This window comes from Pseudopipra pipra, chromosome 8 (genome assembly GCF_036250125.1).
Source record: "Pseudopipra pipra isolate bDixPip1 chromosome 8, bDixPip1.hap1, whole genome shotgun sequence".
Classification (NCBI taxonomy): Eukaryota; Metazoa; Chordata; class Aves; order Passeriformes; family Pipridae; genus Pseudopipra; species Pseudopipra pipra.
In genome coordinates, this window is record NC_087556.1 from 7784159 (window position 1) to 7807824 (window position 23666).

The window sequence follows — 23666 nt, forward strand, 5'->3', positions numbered from 1 at the left end:
ATTACTGCTTGGTTACATACATAATTTTGGATAAGGTCAACTCATTTCTCAGTGCACATGTTACTGCCACGTGCCCAGAGGAAAAGCAATTGCATCTTTTAATCTGTATCTTTGAGCTCTGTTTTTTTCATTGCCATTTAATACTGCAAATGTAATGGAATTTCAGCTTTCATTTTTTTATCTTCTGATGCTTTGACATGTTCAGACATGAAAAATTAGGGTCAAGTACATACATGGGACAAAACTATTTTTGAAGTCCTGACCTATGTTTTGAAACTGCTGTTTGCTACTGGTACAGTCTGCTTGTATTTTCCTTTAAATGTCTAAGTTAATTTAAACAAATTAGTTGCATACTAAAAAAAAAAAATAGCATGATTGAAGTAGCATTCATGGAAACAATATCATTTTGTTTGAGTCAATTCCTTCCTGCAGTCTGCTTCAGCTATGAATCAAGACTTGGAAAATGTATGATTGCTCTTAAAATATATTCACGTTTCATCTGAGCAAGTGGGAAGTATTCCCTGTGCCAGCTTCTGGTAAGCTGGAATCCTGCACAAGGTCCAGCTGCTCCATAAACCAGCTGCTCAGCCAAGGACTGTCCTGTGGTGCACAGGCAGCAGGGACTCCTGAGTGGGCTGAGAGATGAGCCAAGATCAGGGAGGTGGAATATGGTTTGCATCTATCAGGCGAGACACTGAGCTGTCACTGTGCCTCTCCAGGAGGATTTGTAGCCTCATCATTTCAGGTTGCTGTGGACAAAATCCCTGGGAAGTACAGCTACAGTGCAGGATCTGTTTGCTTTCCTCTCCTCATCGGCACTGACAAGTAGATAATTAAATTGATCAGAGGACATATTGTGATCATTAATGCCTCCTTGCTATACACAAAATACATATATATCTGTCTTAGGTTTCTTATACTGAAAGAGGGCAGGTTTAGATTAGATATAAGGAAGAAATTTTTTACTATGGGGGTGTTGAGGCACTGGAACAGGCTGTCCAGAGAATGCTCCATCACTGAAGTGTTCAAAGCCAGGCTGGGTGGGGCTTGGAGCAACGTGGTCTAGTGGAAGGTGTCCCTGTCCACGGCAGGGAGGTTGGAATGAGATGATCTTTAAGGTCCTTTCCAACCCAAACCATTCTGTGATATCACTTTATGATTCTTATATAGTCTCTCACAATGTTATAGAATATCTGACACTGGTAAAAACAGTACCTAAAGAAATAAAATTATAGCTTATAAAGGTAACTCCTTAAAATTCTAAAGCAAAATATCAAGTGTTACAATGAAACAGATGCAGACAAAATGCAGGAATTTTATTTAAAAGAGATTTGAGGGAACATCATATAATCAAATTATTGTTAGGGCTGGTGAAATGACTGGGTGTCGTAGCAGAGAGGGTAACACCGAGTTTGCCAAGAATCCAACTGGTGTCTCAGCTCTCTGTGAGTTCAAGGTACAGCCTCATCAGCAAGGGTAAAAAGGAACAACTGCACTCTGTATATCACATTTAACTGTGAGCTAACAGCATGTAGGAATCTTTGCTCACCACACCATCCAGGTGTCCTGTGCTTTCTAAATATTTTTTGAACAAGACTCAAAAGAATCATATTTAGCTCTTCATTTCCAGCTGTGAGTGATGCAGACAGTGTTCCCTGTGAATGAATGTCAACATGAATGTTGTACTTTGAGCAGTCAAATGAAAACAAACACAGAAATGTGATGCTCTTCCTGTAGATATTCTTTTCCTAGAGGCTTTCTTTCCTTCTACATTTTACTTATAAATGTGTATAGCTCTATTGCTCCACTATCCACTTTGGTCTGTGCTGATTATAAGAAGATTACTAGTTCTGCAAATTTCAGGATTAAATACTGTAATGATATTGAAAATGGAGGGCACTGGCTATATAAACAGGAAAGGTTTCATTTCGTCTTCATTAAACATTTTAAGGATTGTAGTATTTAAATTGTTATTAAATTAAAATTAGCAAACCCACAAATTATCCACATTAGCCAGTTTAGGATTAGCATTCATTTAAAACAGGATCCTTTTTAACAATGTTTACATAAAGATAAGCCATACAATCCCAAATATATTTTCACAGTTTCTACTGAATTCTAGTGAGATTTTATGGAATTCCAGTCAACTTTTCTCATTCTGTTAAATTTGGAGGCCATTATTAGTAACATAAGTATGCTGTTTGTTGTGCACCATAATGACTTCACAGACTAAGAAAAAAATCACAAACACACTAGATAAATTCCCTTAGCAATGTCACTAGTAAAAGGCTATTTTTTGAGTTCTGAGATTATCAGCCAACCTTTCAGTAATGAAATGCAATAAAAATTTTTATCTGGCCTGATTTAGAATATTTTCTAATTATACAGACGGAAATAATTTCTGCAGCTGTAAATCAAGCTGAAAGAAGAGCTTTTACTTACATTTCAGAATCCTCAAAAATCCCACTGAATAATGGAAATGTTAGGTATTTGTATTCCTCTGGCCCTTCAGCCTATGTGAATGCAAATTAAGTTGCAATGACACATAAAGAAGAAACCTTATCAGACTTACATGAAATATATAATACCCTAATTTGTTTTAACGGTTAGAGACCAAGAAGCATTATCTGCTTTAAAAATAAATGAAAGAGAGAGCATCTGGATTTTAGAAATGTGCAACGTGATTTTACTCACTGCCTAGAAAAGCATTTCTGTGTTTGGAAAGGTTGGAGTGCGGCCCCTGAAGACGCGGAGCAAAAAAATGCCTGTATTTTAGAAGCAGCTTTAACTAGACTTCTTAAATAGTTTAACTACTCTGTTTACATAATTTAGATCTAAGTAGGTCTAAATTAGTTAGACTAAAGTCGTGTTTTGAAACATCATGCATGGTCAGCCCTTAGAAGAAAGGGCACAGCAGCAGCAAGGTGTAAAGACTGGCTAAGGTTTCAGTGGCAGATTTTACTGAACTGGTCCAGGCTTCTTCTGCTGCAGCACCACCGAAGAATAAAAGCAGTTTAGGCCGGTGTAAATTCCCTGTTTTTCCCAGCATAAGATAAGAAGGCTGAGTTCATCATTCACTCACCAAACCCATAGATACAGCAGCACTGCCTTTGCACATCCAAGGTAGGCATATGAGCCAATTGTTTAAATAACAAAGCAGCTGTCAACTGGCAATGAACAATTCTTCATTTAAATAGTACCCTCTTTAAATGTTACCTAAATATTTAGCAAGTGGTAGATATCAATAAGGCCTGAAAAGATATCAAATATTCAAGTACTTAATTTGGATTATTTTTCAAGGCTAAGAAAAATAAAGGACTTAGTCTTAAATGTGATATGGTGAATGTGTATTTCAGCCAAATGAGTTTGAGCTCATCTCTGTGTTTTCCCATATGTACACAAAAGAAGATGCAGTGATGGGGAACCACTAAAAAGACCTCAACTTGCACCAAGCAGAATTTCCTATTAGTTATTTTATTCTTATACAATTATTTATTGCAGAATGCTACAAAGTTTAGTTACCTGTGGACACCATGCATGTAAATAATACATATACACACATCTGAACACACTCATGTAAGTATTTCTGCATGTGACATTAGCCCATTGTTTTCCTTCTTTATTATCTCAGCAAACAAGCTCATCAACTTGAAATATTAATTTTAGTACATAATTTTTAAGGTAGTACAAAAATGAAGTTACCTGTCTAGTTTAAAAAGTATAAGAAGTTGCAAACTAAATAGGTAAGTCTGGAGACAGTGACTCCTTAGTGTCAAAATAAAACTTGGAAAATATAAAGGATGTGTTCCTTAATGAAAGAATTATTGGTAGAGACAAGGTTAAGAAGGCAGCTGACAGTTCATTTTTTGATACCTGTCGATGAATAAATTTTACAGAATCATGAGGTATTTTGAAATGAACAATTTCAACCCCTAACCAACTTCATGTACTGTCATATATTTAATCAAAAGTCCACCTAGACCCCCAAGGAGAATATTCATGTGAACATCAATAACTGCACATCCAGCAGTGCAGCTGGTGTGGTTGGTGCTTGGTGTTACCCTCTGCTCTGTCTCTGGGTTTTGGAAGAAGCACAATGCCAGTGAGTGAAGGGGATAATAAGCTTCTAGTCCATCTCCCAGCATAATATAAGGTCCATTTAAATCAATTCAATATAAAATCAATGCAAGGTGAAAACCTCAAGCTGAAGACATCAAATATTAAACTGGCAAGAAAAGATACTGCACTTGATCATGGCTAGATCTCAGTTTGCAGTCTGTCAGTAGGAGGGTTAACACTATCTTCTGAGTCAGAGGCTGGAGTTGTGTATGTAATGCTTCCCTTTTTTGAAGTTAATTTTCAAAAACTATGAATTCTGCTTCAAGACTGGATCTTAATCTGAAGAGCCTATATAAACATGTGAAAATCTGTTCTGTGTCTAAACAAATAGAGGAGGTTCTCAAATCTGTCCTAAAATATCTCTAGGTGTTTTCTTCTTTTATGTATCTACTTTGCTTTCAGAGTTCTGTTTCATAATCATTTCCGGATAATAAAATATGAGTTATACCACCACTTCCAGGTCAGCACACACAGTTTATGTGCCTCCTTTGCGCTGGTTACAACTGTTCCCAGTTCCCTGATCTTTGTTCCTTGATCTCCTCCACTGTGCCTTTGGGTACCTGCCTCAGAGATGCACATAGAAGCTGCTCAATTGCTTTGTGAGCTGATGTTCAAGTGTTGGCATTGAAGAAACACCTGCCAGTGCCTACAGAAAGGCAGTGGGAAATTTAAGACTCTCATAGTGAATCTGTAATATCATTTCACCCCCTAAGTGAGTCTGTAATATAATTACTTTTACTTTTGGGAAGGAAATAGAGAAGAAGTTAGTTGGAGGAAATTTCAGTGGGAACAGTGAAGTCATTTTGATGAACAAAGTAGAGAAAAATCAAACCTATGCTAGTGCAGTTGATGCTCAGAAGCTGAGAAGGACTGCAAGAAAGGACGATTGTGTGGTTAAAGCACTGATGCCCGACTGAGGAAATCTGAGTTCATTTCCTGGCTTTGCTATCTCTTCGGCTTTGAGCAAGAGATTTAATCTCTCTGCTTGCCTTTTTTTCTTCTCTCCTTCCTGTACCACAGGGGAGTCATTATGCTTCAGACTGTTCTAAGAATAAATGCATTAGTGTGGCTGGTACACTTTAGGCAAAAAGACATACAAAAGCTTCAGTTCTTGTTCCTTGTTTTTTCTAAAAGGTCTTTCTGCTGCCTATGGGGCAAATGTACTGGTGTCTTCATGCCCTGTGTCTAGAAAGATGAGGAGGCACTTGCAGTGCCTGTGCTGGCATGTGCCTAGTTTCTAGTGAGGAGGCTGTGGTGAACGATGCTTATCGATTACAGGGTGTTGTTTTTTTCCTGCACAAATGTAGCTTGAAGCTACTGCTTGTCTTCCTCCCTTCTGGGAGGCCTGGAGAAGCAGGCAGGTAAAAACTTAGACAAATTTTTGAGAGAAAAAACTTTTGAAAGAAAAGAAACTTTGAATCCCTGAAGTTGAGGCACAGCGATACAGACGCTGAAATGCTGTGACAACACAAACATGAAGGTCCCAAATTGGGGGAGGTGCAGAAATACAGGCCCCAGTGGGGTGTTAAACAGGGATTCAGTGAAACCACCCTGATCCATCTAATGTAACCACCAGCATGGAACTTCCTGAACCTTCTGTCAGTGCCTTCTAATTCCCAGCACAGGCAGAAAATTCAAGGAAATTGAAGTCTCAGTTCATTCTGTGAGCACCAGCATGGAGAAAGCCTGGTCTCCCGTGGTTGACTGCAAGAGTCCATCGGGATTTCCATGTAGCTGAGTCATCTGTGAGGCCTTTCCCCTGCGAGTGCTCTCTGTTGCAGTGTGGGCAGCAGGACCAGGGCACTGATCACCCCCCTGTGCTTGGCATTGCTGAGGCTGCACCTCGAGTGCTCAGTTCAGCTTTGGGCTCCTCACTTTAAAAGGACATTGAGGTCCTGGAGCGAGTCCAGTAAAGGGCAACAAGGCACGTGAAAGGTTTAAAAACACACCTTGTGAGAAAGGGCTAAGGCAGCTGGGGTTGTTTAGTCTCAAGAAGGCTCAGGGGCGACCTCATCACTCTTCACGACCACCTACAGGAGGTTGCAGTGAGGTGGGGGCCGGTCTCTTCTGCTGTGCCTGCAGAGACAAGAGGAAACGGCCTTAAGCTGAGACGGGGGAGATCAAGGTTATATATTAAAAAAAAAATATTTCACTGTTTGGGTGTTCAGGCACTGGAATAGTTGCCCAGGGAGGTGGTGGCGTCACCGTCCCTGGAGGTTTCTCAGAATATTCTGAGTTGGAAGGGACCCACAAAAATCATCGAGTCCAGCTCCTAAATGAATGGCCCGTGAGGGGATCAAACCCACAACCCTGCTGTTATTACAACGGTGCCTGGACCTGGCGCTGGGTGACGTGGTTTAGTGTTTCAGGGGGTCACAGCGGTAGTTCTGGGCTGACGGTCGGACTGGACGACCTTAAAGGTCTCTTCCAGCCCCGATGACTCGATGATTCCCTGCCGCAGGGCCGGCACACCCGCAGGCCCGCTCGCTTGCCCTCGGCCGCGCCGGCGGGCTCGGTGATGGCTCGGGCGGGCTGGCACAGGGGCAGGCGGGGGCTGCCCGGGCGGCGGGCACGCTGAGGGCTCAGCGGCCATGGGCGGGGCGGCTCCGCGCGGGCGGGGCGGGGCGGCCGCGCTGACGTCAGGGCGGCCGAGGGGCGGCTGCGTGTCCCCGCCTCGCTGCGCCCCTCCCTGCGCGGGCCGGGCCGGGCGGGGCCGGCGGCATCGGGGCGCGGAGCGGCCCTGCCCGAGGAGGCGGTAGGGCGGCGGTGAGTGTGGGGCTGGCCCCTCACCGGGGGCTGTTCGCCTGCGGGGCGCGGCTGCTGCCCTGCTGCGGTGCGGGAGTCGCGGCCGGGCCGGGGATGCTGCAGCAGCGGCGGCCGCGGGGGCTGGGGAAGGGCGGGAGCGGGCGGGGCGGCCTCCTGAGCGTCCCCCCCCTGCGCGTCCCCGCGGCCGCAGCGCTCGCCCCCGGCCCGCCGGGTGTCACGGCCCACTGGGTTTCACGGCCCGCCGGGTGTCACGGCCCGCCGGGTGTCACGGCCCGCCGGGTGTCACGGCCCGCCGGGTGTCACGGCCCGCCGGGTGTCCCGGCGGGCCCGGGGAGCGCCCTCGGTGCCGGCCCCGCGGAGGTTTGTGCGTCCTTTAATTGGGTGCGTGTTGGGTGACACGCACCTGCAGGAACAGCTGCTGCGAGCCCCGAAGGTCTGGTGGCTCGGGGTTGTGTATCTCGAGGTTGTGTATCTCGAGGTTGTGTATCTCGAGGTTGTGTATCTCGAGGTTGTGTATCTCGAGGTTGTGTATCTCGAGGTTGTGTATCTCGAGGTTGTGTATCTCGAGGTTGTGTATCTCGAGGTTGTGTATCTCGAGGTTGTGTATCTCGAGGTTGTGTATCTCGAGGTTGTGTATCTCGAGGTTGTGTATCTCGAGGTTGTGTATCTCGAGGTTTTGCGTCTCCGAAAAGGGGAAGGAGCAAAAGTACCCAGTGTGTGGTTGTTCAATGGCAACAGCGAAATAAAAAAGGATAGTAACGGTGGAAAATAATAATAATAATAATAATAATGGTGGAGTATCCAGTTTAGCTGTTCAGGTTTGTACCGAGGGGGTGTTGTGTACGTTGTGGTGATTTCGCTTTAATGACACTGAGACTCTGCTTTCGTCACCCAGAGCCTGCTGTTCACATCGCGTTCTGTCAGATGTACTTTGGCACACAATGAAACGTAGGCAACCTCAGCCTTTAACTTTGAGCTGGAGGAGGTCGAACTGTTTATCTTCGGTTAAAGAAAGCAAAACTGCATGGGAACTTTGTGCTGTAGCAGAGTGTTAGTGTCCAGGCCAGACAACAAATTAAGGTAAGGATTGTCGATCTGGTTCTCCGTCTGGTACGCCGTGTAAAGATGTTAACCACTTCTCAGGGGTTTTGGTTCAACTTGTAGGGTCTGTACTTCGTTTTTTTAGCAGGTTTGGATTTAGTGTCTGCGGGCTTTGAGCCTCAGTTTGATGCGGAGGTTATGAAGGTATTAAAAATGAAGTGAAGTTGGACGTAAGGTCTCATTTTGTTACATTTTTATAGTTGAGAACCACTTTACATATTCTCTGAAACTTTAAAAGTTTCATGTTTGAGGAAATCAGAAATAAAAAACTCTTCATCAGGTTAGTGTGAGGCAGTAAATATTTACATTGTTTGGTGATACTGACTGAAAATTGCCAGATGTTTTCTCATGTATATAATGATCACATAACTCAGGCCCATTTTGAATTAAATGCCTCCAAGCTGAAGAGTGATTGCCAAACAAATGAACATTAGTAATAACCAGCTACCTAAATGTTAAGGATTTATGTGAATTACAACTTAGTGTAGAAAAATTAATTTTAAAGTCAAAGTTTAATTTTTCCTCATGGACAGTACTTTTCATTATTGAAATATCACTGTTTGGGCTCCAAAAGCTGCCCAGTATTGTCTTCTAACTAAAGCTGTTGAAACTGTAGAAATGTTTCAGGTTTAGAAGACTTTATATTTAATATTTTTGACCACTGTAACACCTCGTGTTTTTGAACTGAAGCAATAATTTCCTGTATATGAATACAGGAAAAATAAATGTCTCAATTAACATAATGATCTCATTTAATGTATTGTTATACTAATGAGTAATCCTGTTTAATGGAACTGTTCATGTAAAAGCTTATTGGAGTAAAATCCATTACTTTTGGACCTGATCATCCTTTAAGAGGGATTGGTTATTTGGAATAAACCAGTTAGTAAGAAGTGTTGGCACGGGCTCTCTGGATAAAAAACCATCATGCCATCAATCTTCAGATGAACACTGAAATTGTTAGAAAGTGTTGGTGTCTCAAAATGGATAAGAGTTGAAGGAACTCTTCTAACTGAAGGTAGCCAGTTAGAGCAGTGGTTTTGGTGTTCTCTTTTAGCCACTATTTGGAAGTGTAAACAGCAGCACCATCTTCTTAATTAGAAGCTTTCAGGCAGGGTTGAGTTCCATGCCAACAGGAACACTAAGGAGATCAAAATACTAATGGCGCTTTCGATAATTAGGTTTAAAATCCTGTATTGTGTTTCAATTGGAGCAATAAAAAATAGCTTATGTAAATCTCTGGATACCTGAACACATGTATGTTACAGTAAAATCCCAACAGCAGTAAAATAATTATCCCAAAGTTGAAGTTTAGCTGGGCAAGACAGGTCTTTGCATTTCTTCATAGCTTTGGGACACATACTCCAGTTCACTCTTAAACTGCTATCAAATAGGTGCATTTTGGAAGACATTCTGAGAATGTTGTTTCCTCCTTGATCAAAAGTAGCTGGATTTGCAGAGATCTGGACTTTGCTCACTAGCTCTTCTCTGTCCTAAAAGGAAGATCTCAGCTGCAGCAGTTCTGCTGATAATATCCTAAAGTAATTGAAGGAAGAAAGTCTTCTCAGGGTGGGAGTGCTTAGCCCTGGTCACATGGGGAACTGATGTCACAAGTTCTCAGTAAAATGACTTTTTGTATGAGCACTTTGTGCTGAGCTGAGGTCCTGCTCTGCAGAGTGCATTTTAATGGCCTCGATCGTGTGGCAGTGTTGGCAAGGCTCTCGCTGCAGGGAGGCTTGGCTTCTTAGCCAGAGGAAGTGGCTGATAAGGATTTGCTTTGATGAGGTGGTTGAACAAGTATAGATCAGGAATAACCCTTAAATTGCAAATAATTTATTCCCTGAAGCCAAAGAAATTCTGTGCTTTTAGGCTAATCAGCCCAGGTGGCTTGTGACACACACAGCACAGGGGAAGCATCCAGGGAGAACTGAAAATCCTGGTTTCTTTTTACTTAAAAATACCTTGTATTTTAAGCTGGACACTCAAGAATCTCTTCTAGATAGATACAGAGATTGTCACTACAATGTGGATTACTATGATACAAAACCGACTCGTTTTTTTGTAAATTGTGTTAAAGATAGGCTTTATTTAAATGCATTTTTTTGGTCTTATATGTTAAAATTATCACGTAGACATGTTGATATATAGTTTTGATGAGTTGGGGGATGCTATGGCTTTTTTTCATCTCAGTAAGGCAGACTTGCATAGGTGGGAATTTGGCAAGGCCCAAGCTGCTGCTGTTTGTGCTCCTCTCCTCAAGTCTCCTGCCACTGTCTTTCAACCTGCATAGCCTTGTCCATCAACGGAGTTAAAAAGAGAAAAAACTGATCTTTTAACCATGAAAGCATTCTGAAATGGTAATTTATAAAAATAAAACTTTACAATGACTAAATTTGAGATCTTGATTAGCCAAAACAAATTATATTTATCACCTTCCTGTAAATTTTAGGAAACAATAAGCATAGATGAGTAACTCTGAAACTAATCCTGTGGACAAACTGTCACTGGTAACTGAAGTTACAAGTGTCGGTTTCTTGGAGAATCTTTTTTTTTCCCAGGAAACTGACCTCGGTGGGTACATTCCAGGATAGCTCTGTATCAGAAAATCGGTAGGAAAACACAAAATACAGGCTGCCAGTCTGTGGGAAAAACATAGTGGTGTTTGTTATGACAAGTTGTTTGGTACTCAAATATTTTTAGGGAGTTTGGTTTTGAGATTGGGAACTGATTTATAGCAGTGCATTAGCCAGAAGCTGGATGTGTCTAACACTAATGAAATTAAATTCAATAGCAAGAAAATGATAGTTAGAACATGTGGTTCAAAAATTAACAAGTTTCAACTGAAAGCTGTAATACAGCAGTATTTTTTGGTTAAGGGTGGATGTTAAAGAGAAGTCAAACTTCAAATAATACAGGATCTTCTTGAAAGCACGTGGATGTGAAACAAACTGCTGTGTTTGTTAGCAAGGAGAGCAGAAATCAGTGGCCCTTCCTTGCAATGCAGGGAGTTTACAAGTAGTTTTAGTAGTTTTCCTTGGGAATCTGTGCAAGACAGTGAAATAACCTTTAAAAGAATTACTAGTAGGGCTCTGGAACTCCTTGCTTAAGGCAGTCATGGATGGAAAGTTTAGGGGCTCAAGGACAGGTTACATAAGATAGTGGACAAGAGATCTGTGGAGGGTTCCTAAACAAGCTGCATCAAATTCAAGAAATCCTATGAATTGAAAGCAGCTGAATGTTGAGGAAGGCACATTGAATATTTGCTCTGATCATCCCTTCCCTGGTACATTTTTTTTTTTTAAGGCTACCCTAGGAGACAATGGGATTTTTGTATTCCTCACCTTTAAAATAAAATTGACTGTCAGAACTATATGGAGAATTGAATCTGGGCATTGAAGTGTCATGATCCAAACCTAGGGAAATATCAGGATTTGTATAATATTTCCAGCTTATCCAGGATTCACTGTCTATCTTTCATGATAGTAGTGTTGAAGATTTTCTTTGGCAGTCCTTTTTCTAGTATTTTTTTTAATCCAGCAGTGGCTGACTTAACAGTATGATTTATTTTTTTTTTTAGATATGTAGCTATGTGTTGACATGTTCTTGCCTGAAGATTATGATCTTATGTAAAAAGCTAAACTATGCTGAAATAGCATTGGCAGTATGTAGAAAAGAAGATCTCAGAACTATTTTCTTCTGTCTTCCTTCTGGTTCATCTTATCTAATCTTGCTCACTTATTACCTGTGAACCTCTTCAAGCTTATGGAAGATATCTCAGTAGCAGTGGCTCTATGAATTACATGCAGTCTCCCCCAATTATTCCACTTGTCATTCAGCTTAACCTATAACTATAATTCTTAGGCAGGAGGAGAAAGAATGATCATGTGTGGCTGCAGGGGGAGAAATGCTTTTATATTGGTGGAAAGGACAGCCTCCTTGCAGATTTAAACTAATGGAAATTCTTAATCTTTAAATAGCCACATAGATAAACTGTTCAGCAGTGGTTCAGACAGGCAGTATTGTTTCTGTCATTAGTCATTATTTAATCATTACAAAATACATACTGAAAAATATCTGTTTGTACCACTGTAAGATGTTCTAGCTCAAGGCATCTCAATGTTTTTCCATGGAGAAGATGCATCAGTTGAATAAACAAACTAGAGGGGTAGGATGGACAAGATGGCAGTCTAGAAGGGATATTTCCAGTTAAAATTAGTTCCATTCCAAGTTTCACTGGGCTTTCAGCCTGCCTGTTCTTATCAGCAAGAAAATCCTGCTCCAGGTACATAAGTAGCAGAAAATGGTAACTGGAAGCTGACTGGAGAGTATTACTGAATCAATAGTGAAGTCTTTCCAAGGAGACTTAGAGGTGGGAATGGTGTGTTGGAATCATTTGGTGACAGTGGGTAGTGCTGAGGAAAAAAAGGATGCTCCTCTGTTGTTATGTGAAATATTTGCCAGAGAACAGCAGGTGATTCTTGCTGGTTTGCAGTATGACATTGCTTTTCAGACAGATGTGATCTTTCTGGATTTATTCTTACAAGGCAGATTAAGTTACCAATGTGAAATGCTATTGCTGAAGGACTAATACCATCAGCAAAAGCAGTGGCCTGTTTCTGCTCTCAGTTGCTTTGGTGCTGACACAATCACAAAATTTTTGAAAGGAGGGATCGACATCCACCATTTCACTTGTAGAAAGCTTTAATTCTAGACTGCAGTTGATGTTTAGGGTTTTGCAGTAAGTCTTAACCACAGCATAAAATTTAATTTGCCTTTATGATATAAACAAGGAGTGTCACCTTTAAAATTGTTCTGAAAGATATCTTTCTGACTGCCTTCTACCTTATTAGCCATGTAGGAATGCCAAAAATCAGGGATCTGTTTGAGAAACCTTAGAAATAAGACTTTGATGGGAGAGATCAGAGTCTTTCCAATACGTAGGTACACACACAGAGACATGTACACAATTGTGGCTTATTTTGCCACAGAAATCTTGCCAAATACAAGGGAGTGTTAAGACAGCAGAGGAGAGGAACCTAGATATAGATGTGCTTTATAGTATGTTTGTTTGGGGGTTTTTTTGTGGTGGTGGGAAATGCTTGAGTAACAGAATAGTTTTTTGCTTCTTTGTAGCCGAGTGACTTTGTCTTTAGGTTGCAGGGCATTAGATCTGTCAGGCAGGCAGGTACTGTCTGTCTGTCCTCACTTTGGTTTTTCCCCTTTCTGTTTATTATCCTTGCAAATTTGGTAACAATTTAAAGTGTCATCAAAGAGTTGAAGCAAATAAAGGCTCTTTGTGTCTCTCCAGCAAAGATGTTGAGAACAATGTGTCTTTTGCAGTTTAAGAGCTTTTAAGCAACCCTACTGAGGAAGCTTGACTTGCTCACTGAGATTGAATCTCTTGAATTGGTTCAGTTCACAGAAGGCTGTTTGTTGTGTAACGTAACAAATGAAGTAATCCACATAATTTAATTCCCTTTAACAGCCATGTTTCATCACTGGAGCTAGATACTTGTCATGACTATGTCAGTGGATGTCAGTTGTTTCTGATAGATTACAATGTATCCCGCCCACCTCTTGTGGTGTTCTCAGGATCAGCACACCTAATGCAGTGCTCTGTCAGCTGCACCTTGTGTCCTTTGGGTTTCCAGTGACAGCCACACTGTGTTTTGGGTCGTGTGTTTTGGAGTTGGTCATGCAGGGACCATGTGGTGTTTATATGTGCAGGTACAGAGTTGACTTTGGTAGCCCAGGTTTAACAAGACCTTTTGAAGAAGGGAATTGAAGACTTCCTCAAAGAGGATGCATCAGATGAATAGCAGCTTCAGAGGGGAGTGGTGCCTCTCCAGTGGTTTATTCCAGTTGCTGGCTGACCTCTGTCCCTGAGAACAGTTAAGCTTCATTGTCATTTTCTAATGCAGAAGAAACTGTCATTTCACTTCATGTCTATTTATGAATGAACTATAATAATCTGCAGTAACATTTATGAGGAATGCGAAAGTGCACTTTTAATTCTCTTTCTTCCTTTTTGCAGACTCTGATATTCTATTTTATTGGGAGTAATATAACCCTACCCCCAGGTATCATCTTCCATCTCCTTTTCTTTGTGCTGAAGCTGCTCCTTGCTGCAGCTGGTGAAGCATCTGGACCTTGACGGCTGTCTTGCAGATAAAATTTATATGACATTTTTTCAATAAAGTCTTAAGGAGTTTATGATAGCTCATATCCTGTTTGGTTTCAACCTTTTGGTAACGCTTGATGTAAAGATTTGGGGTTTAAAATGTTTAGTCTCTGTTTTGCTAATATGCAAAGCACAAATGGGCAAATGATTAGAAAGCATACAGGTCTGTGCAGATAGCACTTAGCTCTTTTTTGCTTCCTTGAGGTGCTCAGTGTAAAGAGCATTAATGGCAGAGTGAATTGAGAGTGTGGCCCTTAGGGATGTGAGCAGAGTTTTTTATTCTGGAAGTATTTTGGTAGCTTTCTTCTACAAAACAGAGCTGCATTTTGCTATTTCTTTTTCTCCAGTAAGTGCTTGTGTCCTCTTGCCTTACAAAGCATTAAGAAACCCTGTTCTGATGAATCTGAACAATGCCTTTAAAGATGGCAAGAGATGTCATATTTTTTGCTGTATTGACTGAAGATATTGTTCAGTGTTAGAAATATAGAAATCTCAATCTCTTCATGACATATTTCTTATTTTCTTCTCCCTTTATCTCTACTCATTATCATGTTCTTTGTCCTAGTGCATTCTGACTGACAGTAAGTAAAATTCAGCACAAGAGCAGCTTGGATGACTGGTTTGCTTGGTGTTTGATAGATCTACCCTTACAAGTGGATAGAACATCATAAGCTTGAGGGAGGAAGAATAGAGAAGGACTTGCCTCTAAGCTGTCTTGAGATCTGAAAACAGAATCTCACAACTTCAGACACAGAAGAACAAGGTGATTGCAGAGAAATAGAACAATAAGCACTGTCTTGGAATTTCTTGCCATGCTTCGTGGCAATGGTACCTTCAGAAAGCAGACTGTCAAGGAAGCTGGTGTTAACCACTGCAGCTTGGACATAGGAAAGGGAGAGAGGCTAAAATTCATGGATGCCTACATAAAGCATTGGGCATTGATTCAAGATGAGAGGTGTTTTGGAGAAACCGAAGAGAGGAGGAGTAAGGCAGGGTTGGAGGATTTTACTGCAGAGCTGGTAAATTTTATTGGATCTTGCAGTTGAGAAGTAGTGGCGTTTTTGACTGAGCTGAAACTGGTCTGTGCTGGGTAAACAACATAAAATATATGACAGTTGTGAATACTCAGAGTTCTGTCTTGGAGCCATCAGAACTTCTAGTTGCATTCTGATTCAATGTAATTCGTACAGCATGCAAAACTTCCTCAGGACTCATGATCCTTGATTCCCCAATGCTTGTCCTGCTCAGAGCAGTTGTTTGCTGGGCAGATCTGCCAGTTTTTTGCATTCTGCTGAGCTCCCATGATTCTCTTAAAGCTACAACTGATTTGCAGCCGTGCTCCTCATCTTGCAGTGTTCTTAAGTAGGTGATAAAGAAGCCTTTTGCTGCATCTGTTTTAGGGACCTCCCTGATTTTTCCCTTACGACATTCAATACCTCCCTACACTGTTGGAAATATGATATATTCACATAACTGCCCTAATGCATTTTTAGTTACATTTTTAAGAAAAATAGTTCTTAAGTTATGTTTGTTTCACTACAAATCAGTGGTGAAAAGATCTTCAAACTGTGTGTCCTGAATAGAAAAACAAATAAATAAACAAGAAGCTGTGGTGCTAAAACCCAGAGATGTAGAGAGAGGTGGTTTTGTAGGTCGTGCACAGGACAGAGTTGAAATGCACGTGCACTTAAATTCATGTGACTAAAACATAAATCTGGAGCTGTTGGCATAGCAATGGGTCTGCAGAATGGAATTGATCTCTCCTGTCACCAGCCTGTCAGAGATGCCTCATCCAGTAGCTGTATATTCCACGCTGCTGTGACAACAGGAGGAGAATTCAGTCCCACTAATGGCAGTCTGGAACTTGAAAATGCTGTTAGCTTTCTGGTGGCGTGGATCATAGGGATCACAACGTTTTAAGGAGCCCAAACTTTGAAATGCATGAACCTTAAGCTGTCTTCTGCTGTAACAATCATTCTGCAACACGTAGGGCAGAGTCTCAGATGCAAAGCTGAACTTAGCTGAGAAGCTAATGTGTAGGAAACTGCTTTCCTGGGGGTATTGAAACAAACTGTGAATGAAGTGAGAGTCAATGTTTTGCTTTGTAGTTGAAACTAATGGTGGAGGATTTTGTCGAGGTGTAAATAATCCTATAGAGAAAGTACAAAGGAGAGTGAGAATGAATATCCTTTTGCTTATCACCAGGATCTTGAATATCCTTGAAGGTAAGGAGGTAGCAGCTTTTCTGTTAATTCAGATTATACTTCAGAGAGGGTCTGTGAGTTTTAATTCCTTTTCCCTGGATCATTATGTAAGGCTAGGCTCTTTATAATTAGCTTAATTCCTGATTAGACTTGTGTGCACCAGATAATATATTTCCCAAGGCAAAGAATATAAAACTTGTTTGCCCAAATGTCTGTTTTAAAAAATCCATAGATTGCTTAAGTCTAAAAATACTTTGAATTTCTTTATAATACAGCAGACTACAATTTAAATTACATTGAACCTGAATTTTGTGGGATGCAGAAATCATTCTATAACTTGCAGGTACTGTGGTGCTTGATAAGGGAGTTTCCTTGTTAGGATACTGTAATCCTTAGCAGTAAATATTTGTCAAGATTAAGGATATTTTAGAGAATTTAGTTTCCCATTTTCTGGGAAAAACCTGCCAAACGTGATGCTGTTTAGTTTTGGTGTTTACTGGTGGCAATATATTTCAACAAAACAAATGTAACCCAAATTTGAAAAAGTGGCACAGTAGTTACAGTTAAATAGCTAATAAGATACAGACAGTATTGTTTGTCTTTTAATTTAATTATCTGAAGTGTTTTAAGCAGTCAGTAGAGTTTTCTTGAAGGTAATGTGCTGTCTTTGCCTAATCAAGGATAAATGAGCAAGCACCCTTCCTAGAGAACTGAAAAGTCTCCTTTTCAAGTTTAATGTGCAGCACTTGGTGGAGGATTAAAGTAATCTAATTAAATGGCCTCATTTAAATTTTGCAGTCACCTAAGAGATGGTAGACAGATGTGAAAAGGGAATTATCCATAAAGCATGAAAGTTAAATTAGCAGCTTTCTAATTTAACTTTTTTAATTTGGAAGATTTCTTTACAAGACTTGCCTTTTCTTTAGAGTTGGGTTATCTTCTGAGGGATCTGAGGATTCTGATGCTTGCTGGGAGTCAATTCATCCGGATGCTAAAGGCCATTTTTTTGTTCATGGAGTTATTTTAAAAAAAAAGGTGTACTTTATTGCCTTTACTGTATATTGTTGACATAAAGTAAATATCTTTGACATTTGCTCTTAAAGCATAATGATATTTTCCTTTGCGAAGTGTGCGGGTACAATGCAGGCAAAAATCTAACATTAGACACCTAAATCCACATAGAGGCAGGTGTCATACATGATAAATTAAATATTCTGCTGTTTCTGGGGAGGAAACACTTATGTACTTCTTTGTAAACTTGGGTGAGGGTTCTGTCTCCTAAGTGCAAGAATTCCCTGAGTATTTGAAAGCTCAGGATTTATGTATTTCAGAATGGAAAAGCCCTGCCAGTTGTAGGATGTGGATTCTGATGTCTTCACAAGTTAGGAGCCCCTAAAAGCCATGTCTCCAGTACATTTCTCTTTCTATCTTTGTAATGGAAATCTCCTTCCAGAAGTGATGCTCCGGGGCATCCTATTCACTGATAAAATCCTAAAGGCACTTCAGTTTGCATGAATTTAATGCCACTGTGATTTTATCTAAAGTGTTTCTTAGTGAGGTCTTGCAGCTTGGGGAGTGACTCACTTTAAGGTGATGCTTGCTGTGGTTACACAGGATAATTTCTGTAGTTTGAATAAGTATAATGTTACTTGCTGTGTGTTGGTTCTCATTGTGATTGCCATGGTTTAAAGATTTTCATTTTTTTTGCAGTCTGCTAGATGTGTATAGGTCTGGGAAAAGAAAAATATGGGTAATGGTTTAAGGGGATGACATATGAATGACTGAAATTCTGTCTTTACACCACTGTAAGACCAATGGGTGGAACTGATAAAAACAAAATCCAGGCTAGCAAAGACAAGATATCCTTTTACAACTGTCCTGAAAAAAAACCCCAGAAAGAAACCTGGTCTTGCAAATACAGAATGTAACACAAGGCTAAAACGTGTCTTAAGATGCAACATTGAAACTTGGAGACTTCTCAAGGTGGTGGTGTCGGAATTACAAGTCTTTAATAATAGCATTTAGACAAGATTGTATTGTCTAGCCAGGCACACCAGCAGACTGGTGCTGTACGAAGGGGTGATGGAGGCATAGTTAGTTATCCAAACCATGGGGCTGGAAATGGTCATGAGTGGGAAAGAAAGAGAAAGTACATCAAAGCAAGGAGATCACAATTCTCAAGGCAAAAGTTTTTGAGGCAAAGATATGTGTGTAAAGCAGAAATGGTTTTATAAAATAAGTTTGATATAAAATAGACCAAAATGACGTGACTGTAAGTTGAGATATAACAAATCTTCAATTAAAGAGTGTGGTCGAGTCCCTGTATTCCAAATCAGGTGGATGGAAGCAAAATTCAAGATATGGGGGAATGCATGAATTCTACAAAGATCTTTTTATCTCACACTTTGTTAGCTGGGATTTTGTGTCAGTGCATTGCTGCACAGAAGTAAAACTCTAGAATATACTCACTAACACTGACCTTATGCAACTGTTGCCCTTTACTTCAAGTCTTGTACATGAATAAGTAGATTTCCAAAACAATTTCCATACAAAGAGGGGGAAAAAAGTGGCTAGGAATGTTAATCTTGATTTGGGGATATCAGTAAGGTCTGGGAAAAAAATTTCATGGTGAGGGTATATAATGAGTGATTATTTCCTGTGTTATAACATCGACATTGGGGAAACAGAAAATAATCTCAAAAAATTAGCTTTCAGTCTGATTTTATTTTTGCAGGTTTACATTGCTGACCATGGGTTTGTGCTATGTATATTTGTGGCTTTTAAGAAAAAATACTAAATATCTAAGCTTGTAATTTAATAATTGTATCACAATTGAAAAGTGCAGTTTGCTGGTCAAAATGGGTAAATGGAAAAAGAAAACAACAAACCAAAAACCCCAGCCCAACCCCTTTTTAAGTTTATTTTATAGATTTCAAAAGGAAGGAAAAGAAAAGGCAGTTTATGTAGAGAAGGAAAGCTGGGGGAGGGAGCTGTGACCTGAAGAACATATTACTGCCAAATATGTTCTGGTGGCAGATATTTCTCTGAAGTTCATAAAATGTGTACAGGTTACTTTTTATCCCCAGGGTACAGTTAGGCACAGGAATGTAGGAAGCACACAGATGCAAATGTATATAAAACTATGTTGTTTAATGTGTGGGTACTCCAGGTTTAATGTTTGTTTGGTTTTTTTTTTATTTCTTAGATTCAAGCACCCTTTAAGGACCAATGTACCCAAATAGCTCATGGAAGAAAAAAATCAAACCAGAACATCCTTGGTTTCCAGGCTACCGAAATATGGAACGAAAACTTTAGGGAGTGTCTTACAACCTGTGCCCAACGGGACGGCCCTTAACTTAGCAGGGGGTCATGGGGGCAAAAATTTCGGCAAGCACAACGGCACTGGCCGCGGGTCTTCCTTCTCTTTCAACTGGAAAAAATCTACCAGATATCAGCTTAACGATCAGAATGGGAGAGAGGCCAACTCTAAACGCAACTGCAATGAAAAATTAATCGATTCTGAGAAGTACCCTCAGTCTCAAGGAGCATTGGGCAACGATGAGCTCAGGGTGGGTTTGAACAGTCCCGCTTCGGTTGCGTCAAAAGCAGCAAAGCAAACCAATATGTTTGTATCTTCTACCGAGGACTTAAACCCAAAGTCTTTACCTGGACTCTCTGGTTCAGCTAAATTCACCAAAGGTACCCTGCCAGGAAGGACCTCATATTCTGGACTCAATGCTCCAAGATCAAATTTAAATGGATTTTATGGAAATAGGCCAGTGGTAGGTTTGCAGAGACCTAGAGCTAATTCCAGTGCCACAAGGACAAGTTCAGGAGAAAGCCTAGCACAATCTACAGACAATAGCAAGGCTTTTTCCTGTGAAAAAATGGTAAGATCACAAAGTTTTTCACATTCCATTCAGAATTCTTTCCTTCCCACTGCATCTCTAACCAGGTCACATTCCTTTAATAAAGCTGTGGATCTTACAAGGCCTTATCATAGTCAAAATCTGGCTGCCAGGACGTCTCAGAGGTCTACTTTGCTGTCAAGAAACGCGTGTCAGTTGGATGTACCCAATGGAAATGAACCGATGAAGTATGGGTTTACCAGACCGTACTCTGGTGTGGCAGCTCCTTGTTCCAAGAAACCCCCACTGTCAAATGGATCTGGGTCAGCACCTTCCTTTGGATACAGATTAAGTCGTCCTTCTCTGCTCAAGCCTACCAGGCAGCGCTTTGCTGGGAATACTGCTGTGGATGGCAGCAAAAGTACCTCTCCTGACACACATGCCGTGGAGAGCTCTGAAATTTCAACAAATATTAACAGAGCAGTTGAGAAAAACAGTATTATAGAGAGCAGTGCTCAAAGAACAGGATCTGATGAGGGCCTGCATGAAAGTCTGGGAAAACATGGGTCAAAAGTCATGTGTATGAGCGATGATGGAGATGAAATATCTATATCTTCTTTGTCGTCCTCTGAGAAGAATGATTTGAGTGAAGATTTCAGTGATGACTTCATAGATATAGAAGATGCAAACAGAACTATACAAATACAGCAGAAGGAGAGCTGCCTTCAGGAATTAGAGCACGGGAGCATCACGTCCATTGAGCCGTTCACGTCTCTCAAGGAAAGTGGAGGATCTCGCTGTAATGCTGATGAGTGGCTTGATATAAATGTGTCTGGTAAATACTTGTTTTTTATGTTCTGTTTGAAATTTTAGGTACTAAATCAAAATTCTCTGACAGTAGTTATTTAATGTAATTGCCCATTGTTTGTGAATTGTTTCAGAATACAACTTGGCTCTCTGCTGGCATATTTGTTTTCTTATGCCTTTTCTGCATAATAGTTCTTTCCCAATCATTAGAGCTCTTTGTGATAAGAATGAAGGTTACCTCCTTTAAACACATTTGTGATATGGTTGTATCCTTGCTTTGCCATTCATTTTTCTGGGATGGTGATATTTTGAGAAAATTCCAACTCCTCCTCCTTCCACTTCTGTAGGCAGAGAACAGCTGTAACTGCTTCTAAGTGGTGTAAATAAGTGTAGGATGTCTAATTTAATAAGTTAAATTATAAATAGGAATGTTGCTGGTTTTTTGTTTTTCCTGATATGAATTCTTCAAACATCAGCTGAAGACACCAGAATATGCTTTTGAAAGCCACATTTTCAAGTCTTTGATGGGCTGCTCATGATAAAAGCTTGTTTTGAAAGATATTGCAATTGAAAGACTAGATCCAAAGCATATATTTTTGAACCCACCTTCTAATATGTTAAAGAGATACAGAATTCTAGAAAGTAGCTTTCACTGTGGGTGAATTGGGGCAGCATAAAAGGTTAGCAAAGATATAGGTTGGAAGAATACTTAGTTGTAGCTACCAAAACAGCTTGAGCATTTTTCCCCTCTGGGATAAGGGAACAATACTGTAGAATGCTTTCAGATATTCTGTTACAGTATAGTTTCAGAAAAGTTAACACCCCAGTAATACACATTGTAACATTTATTTTTTGAATATTGGATTGTTTTTGGAACCTTAACTATTCCTGTTCTCTTGAAGCAGTGGATGACAACAGCGAAAGCACAAAACATACTACCGAGAATGTCATTTCTTCAGAGATGAACTATAGAGCTGGGTCCTCTTTTGAGCTTTCTCCATCTGACAGTTCTGATGGCACATATATGTGGGATGAAGAAGGGTTGGAACCTATAGGAAGCGTCCATCCATGTGGAAGTTACGACTCTTCGGAGATGAACAGCATAGTATGTATTTATACACAGAACTTGAATGATTGATTGTATTGGGTTAAATTTATTGCTTATTAAGTGTATTTTTAAAATATCGATGCATTTTTTTATTTGATAATTGTTTCCTCTTTTTTCTGTAGTTGATGGCTTTTTGAAATTTTTTGTTTAGAAACTCCTGTTTCTGGACCGGAGTTAACAGACATTTTTTTTTTCTCTAAAGTAAGGACAAAGCAGGTCACTCCTTATGCAATCTCATAGTAGTGCTCACAAATAAAAGAATTTAATTTCTGCAATTGATAGGTTAAATAATCTCTAAACATAGGAGTGAAAAAGCAAGAAAGTAGCTATTGCCTCTCTAACTTCTTACATGTGTTGTTTCAGTACTATGTGCCTAGAGGGTCTCTGTGAACTGAAGATGACTTTTGATTTCTCAGTTTGTTCAGGCATAGAATCTTTCAGGTAGATACCTGGCTGTAGCAGGACTATGTGCATCTCAACTGTGATGCATAAGGTGCATCACAACCTTTTTCTTGTTGCTAAACTTGAAGCTGAACTGCAGGAAGCATCATTCAGTCTGAGGGATGGATGGAGAGTTGCTGTGCTGTGATCCTCCAGCTGAGGTCAGGGAGCCAACCTTGGGATTTTGGTGGGCCTGAGGAAAATACTGTCTGTCCTGTTCATATTCCCTTATCTTTGAATTAAGACTTTTGAATTAAGCAACTTGGATTTTATTAACATGATAAAACATTTTTAACAATCAGAACATCGAACAAAACCTATTTGGTATAATCAGTGTGTGTTTCAGATACTGTGTCACCACTGCCAATTTAGTAATGTAGATACCCCTTTCAGACTTGGACAGAGTTTGTGGCATCTACTTAGGCTTTGATTTGTAATTTTAGTAAGGTTCTTTGCTGCAGCCCAAGAGCAGAACAGCAGAGATTGCTCCTGAAAATTGGAAATAGATATGTAATTATCTTCTTTATGTATAACTACATACGAATTCCTGATATATTTTTAGCTGCTTGTGGTATTGTTTGCTCAGTCTTAAATTATGGTATTGGGATGTAAGGCTTGAAAGAATTTAGCAATGGTTATTAACTTTTTGTGGCAATTGTGGCCAACTTGGAAAAGCAGTTTGAGACTTTTGTACTATCAGTTTTGTAGCTTTATTGGTGTTTATAGGGAAAAAACCAAGTTTAATGTAGGCCACTGCAAAAACAAGCACCCTTATCCACAGATACATCTGCATATGTCAGGAAAAGAGAGAAGTTTTTAAACTTTGTGCTTGGTAAGTTATAAATATAGATATTTTGATACATACTGTGTAATTTAACAAACAAGTGGAGGATGCTTCTTTTACCATGCTTTTGGACTATATATCTGAGTTTTGACATGTGACCTCCATGCATTAATTTGTGCATGTGTATGAATTGATAGTGGATCAATGTTCTGATTGACAGAAGCTGTTGTAAGCCATGTGGAGCAGAGGTGCATTAGAAGCCTTTGTTTGCTATTTTGGTTTCTTTCTTTCTTTATTGAAATTAAAT

The 23666-nt window shown here is 40.1% G+C and overlaps 1 protein-coding gene and 1 long non-coding RNA gene across 10 annotated transcripts in view; one reads left to right on the plus strand and one right to left on the minus strand.

The window, feature by feature from the left end:
• Nucleotides 1-1285: 1285 nt before the first annotated feature.
• Nucleotides 1286-6694, minus strand: LOC135417856 (uncharacterized). The gene is made up of 4 exons (XR_010432242.1): nt 6457-6694; nt 6069-6195; nt 2443-2513; nt 1286-1655 (listed from the first exon to the last, which is right to left on the minus strand). It is a non-coding gene; the product is annotated as an uncharacterized LOC135417856 (long non-coding RNA).
• Nucleotides 6695-6779: 85 nt separating this feature from the next.
• Nucleotides 6780-23666, plus strand: part of CCSER2 (coiled-coil serine rich protein 2) — a 65979-nt gene continuing 49092 nt past the window's right edge. For 4 of the 9 annotated variants that reach the window (XR_010432241.1, XM_064662432.1, XM_064662436.1 and 1 more), the window contains exons 1-4: nt 6781-6885; nt 7781-7965; nt 19577-21054; nt 21929-22131. Coding sequence is in view for 8 of the 9 variants with exons in the window: in XM_064662432.1 (XP_064518502.1) it covers nt 19617-21054; nt 21929-22131 (1641 nt within the window). In the remaining variant the exon portion in view is untranslated. Of the gene's footprint in view, nt 6886-7780; nt 7966-19576; nt 21055-21928; nt 22132-23666 lie in introns of all 9 variants that reach the window. The other 5 variants (XM_064662434.1, XM_064662440.1, XM_064662435.1 and 2 more) reach the window with 4 other exon arrangements.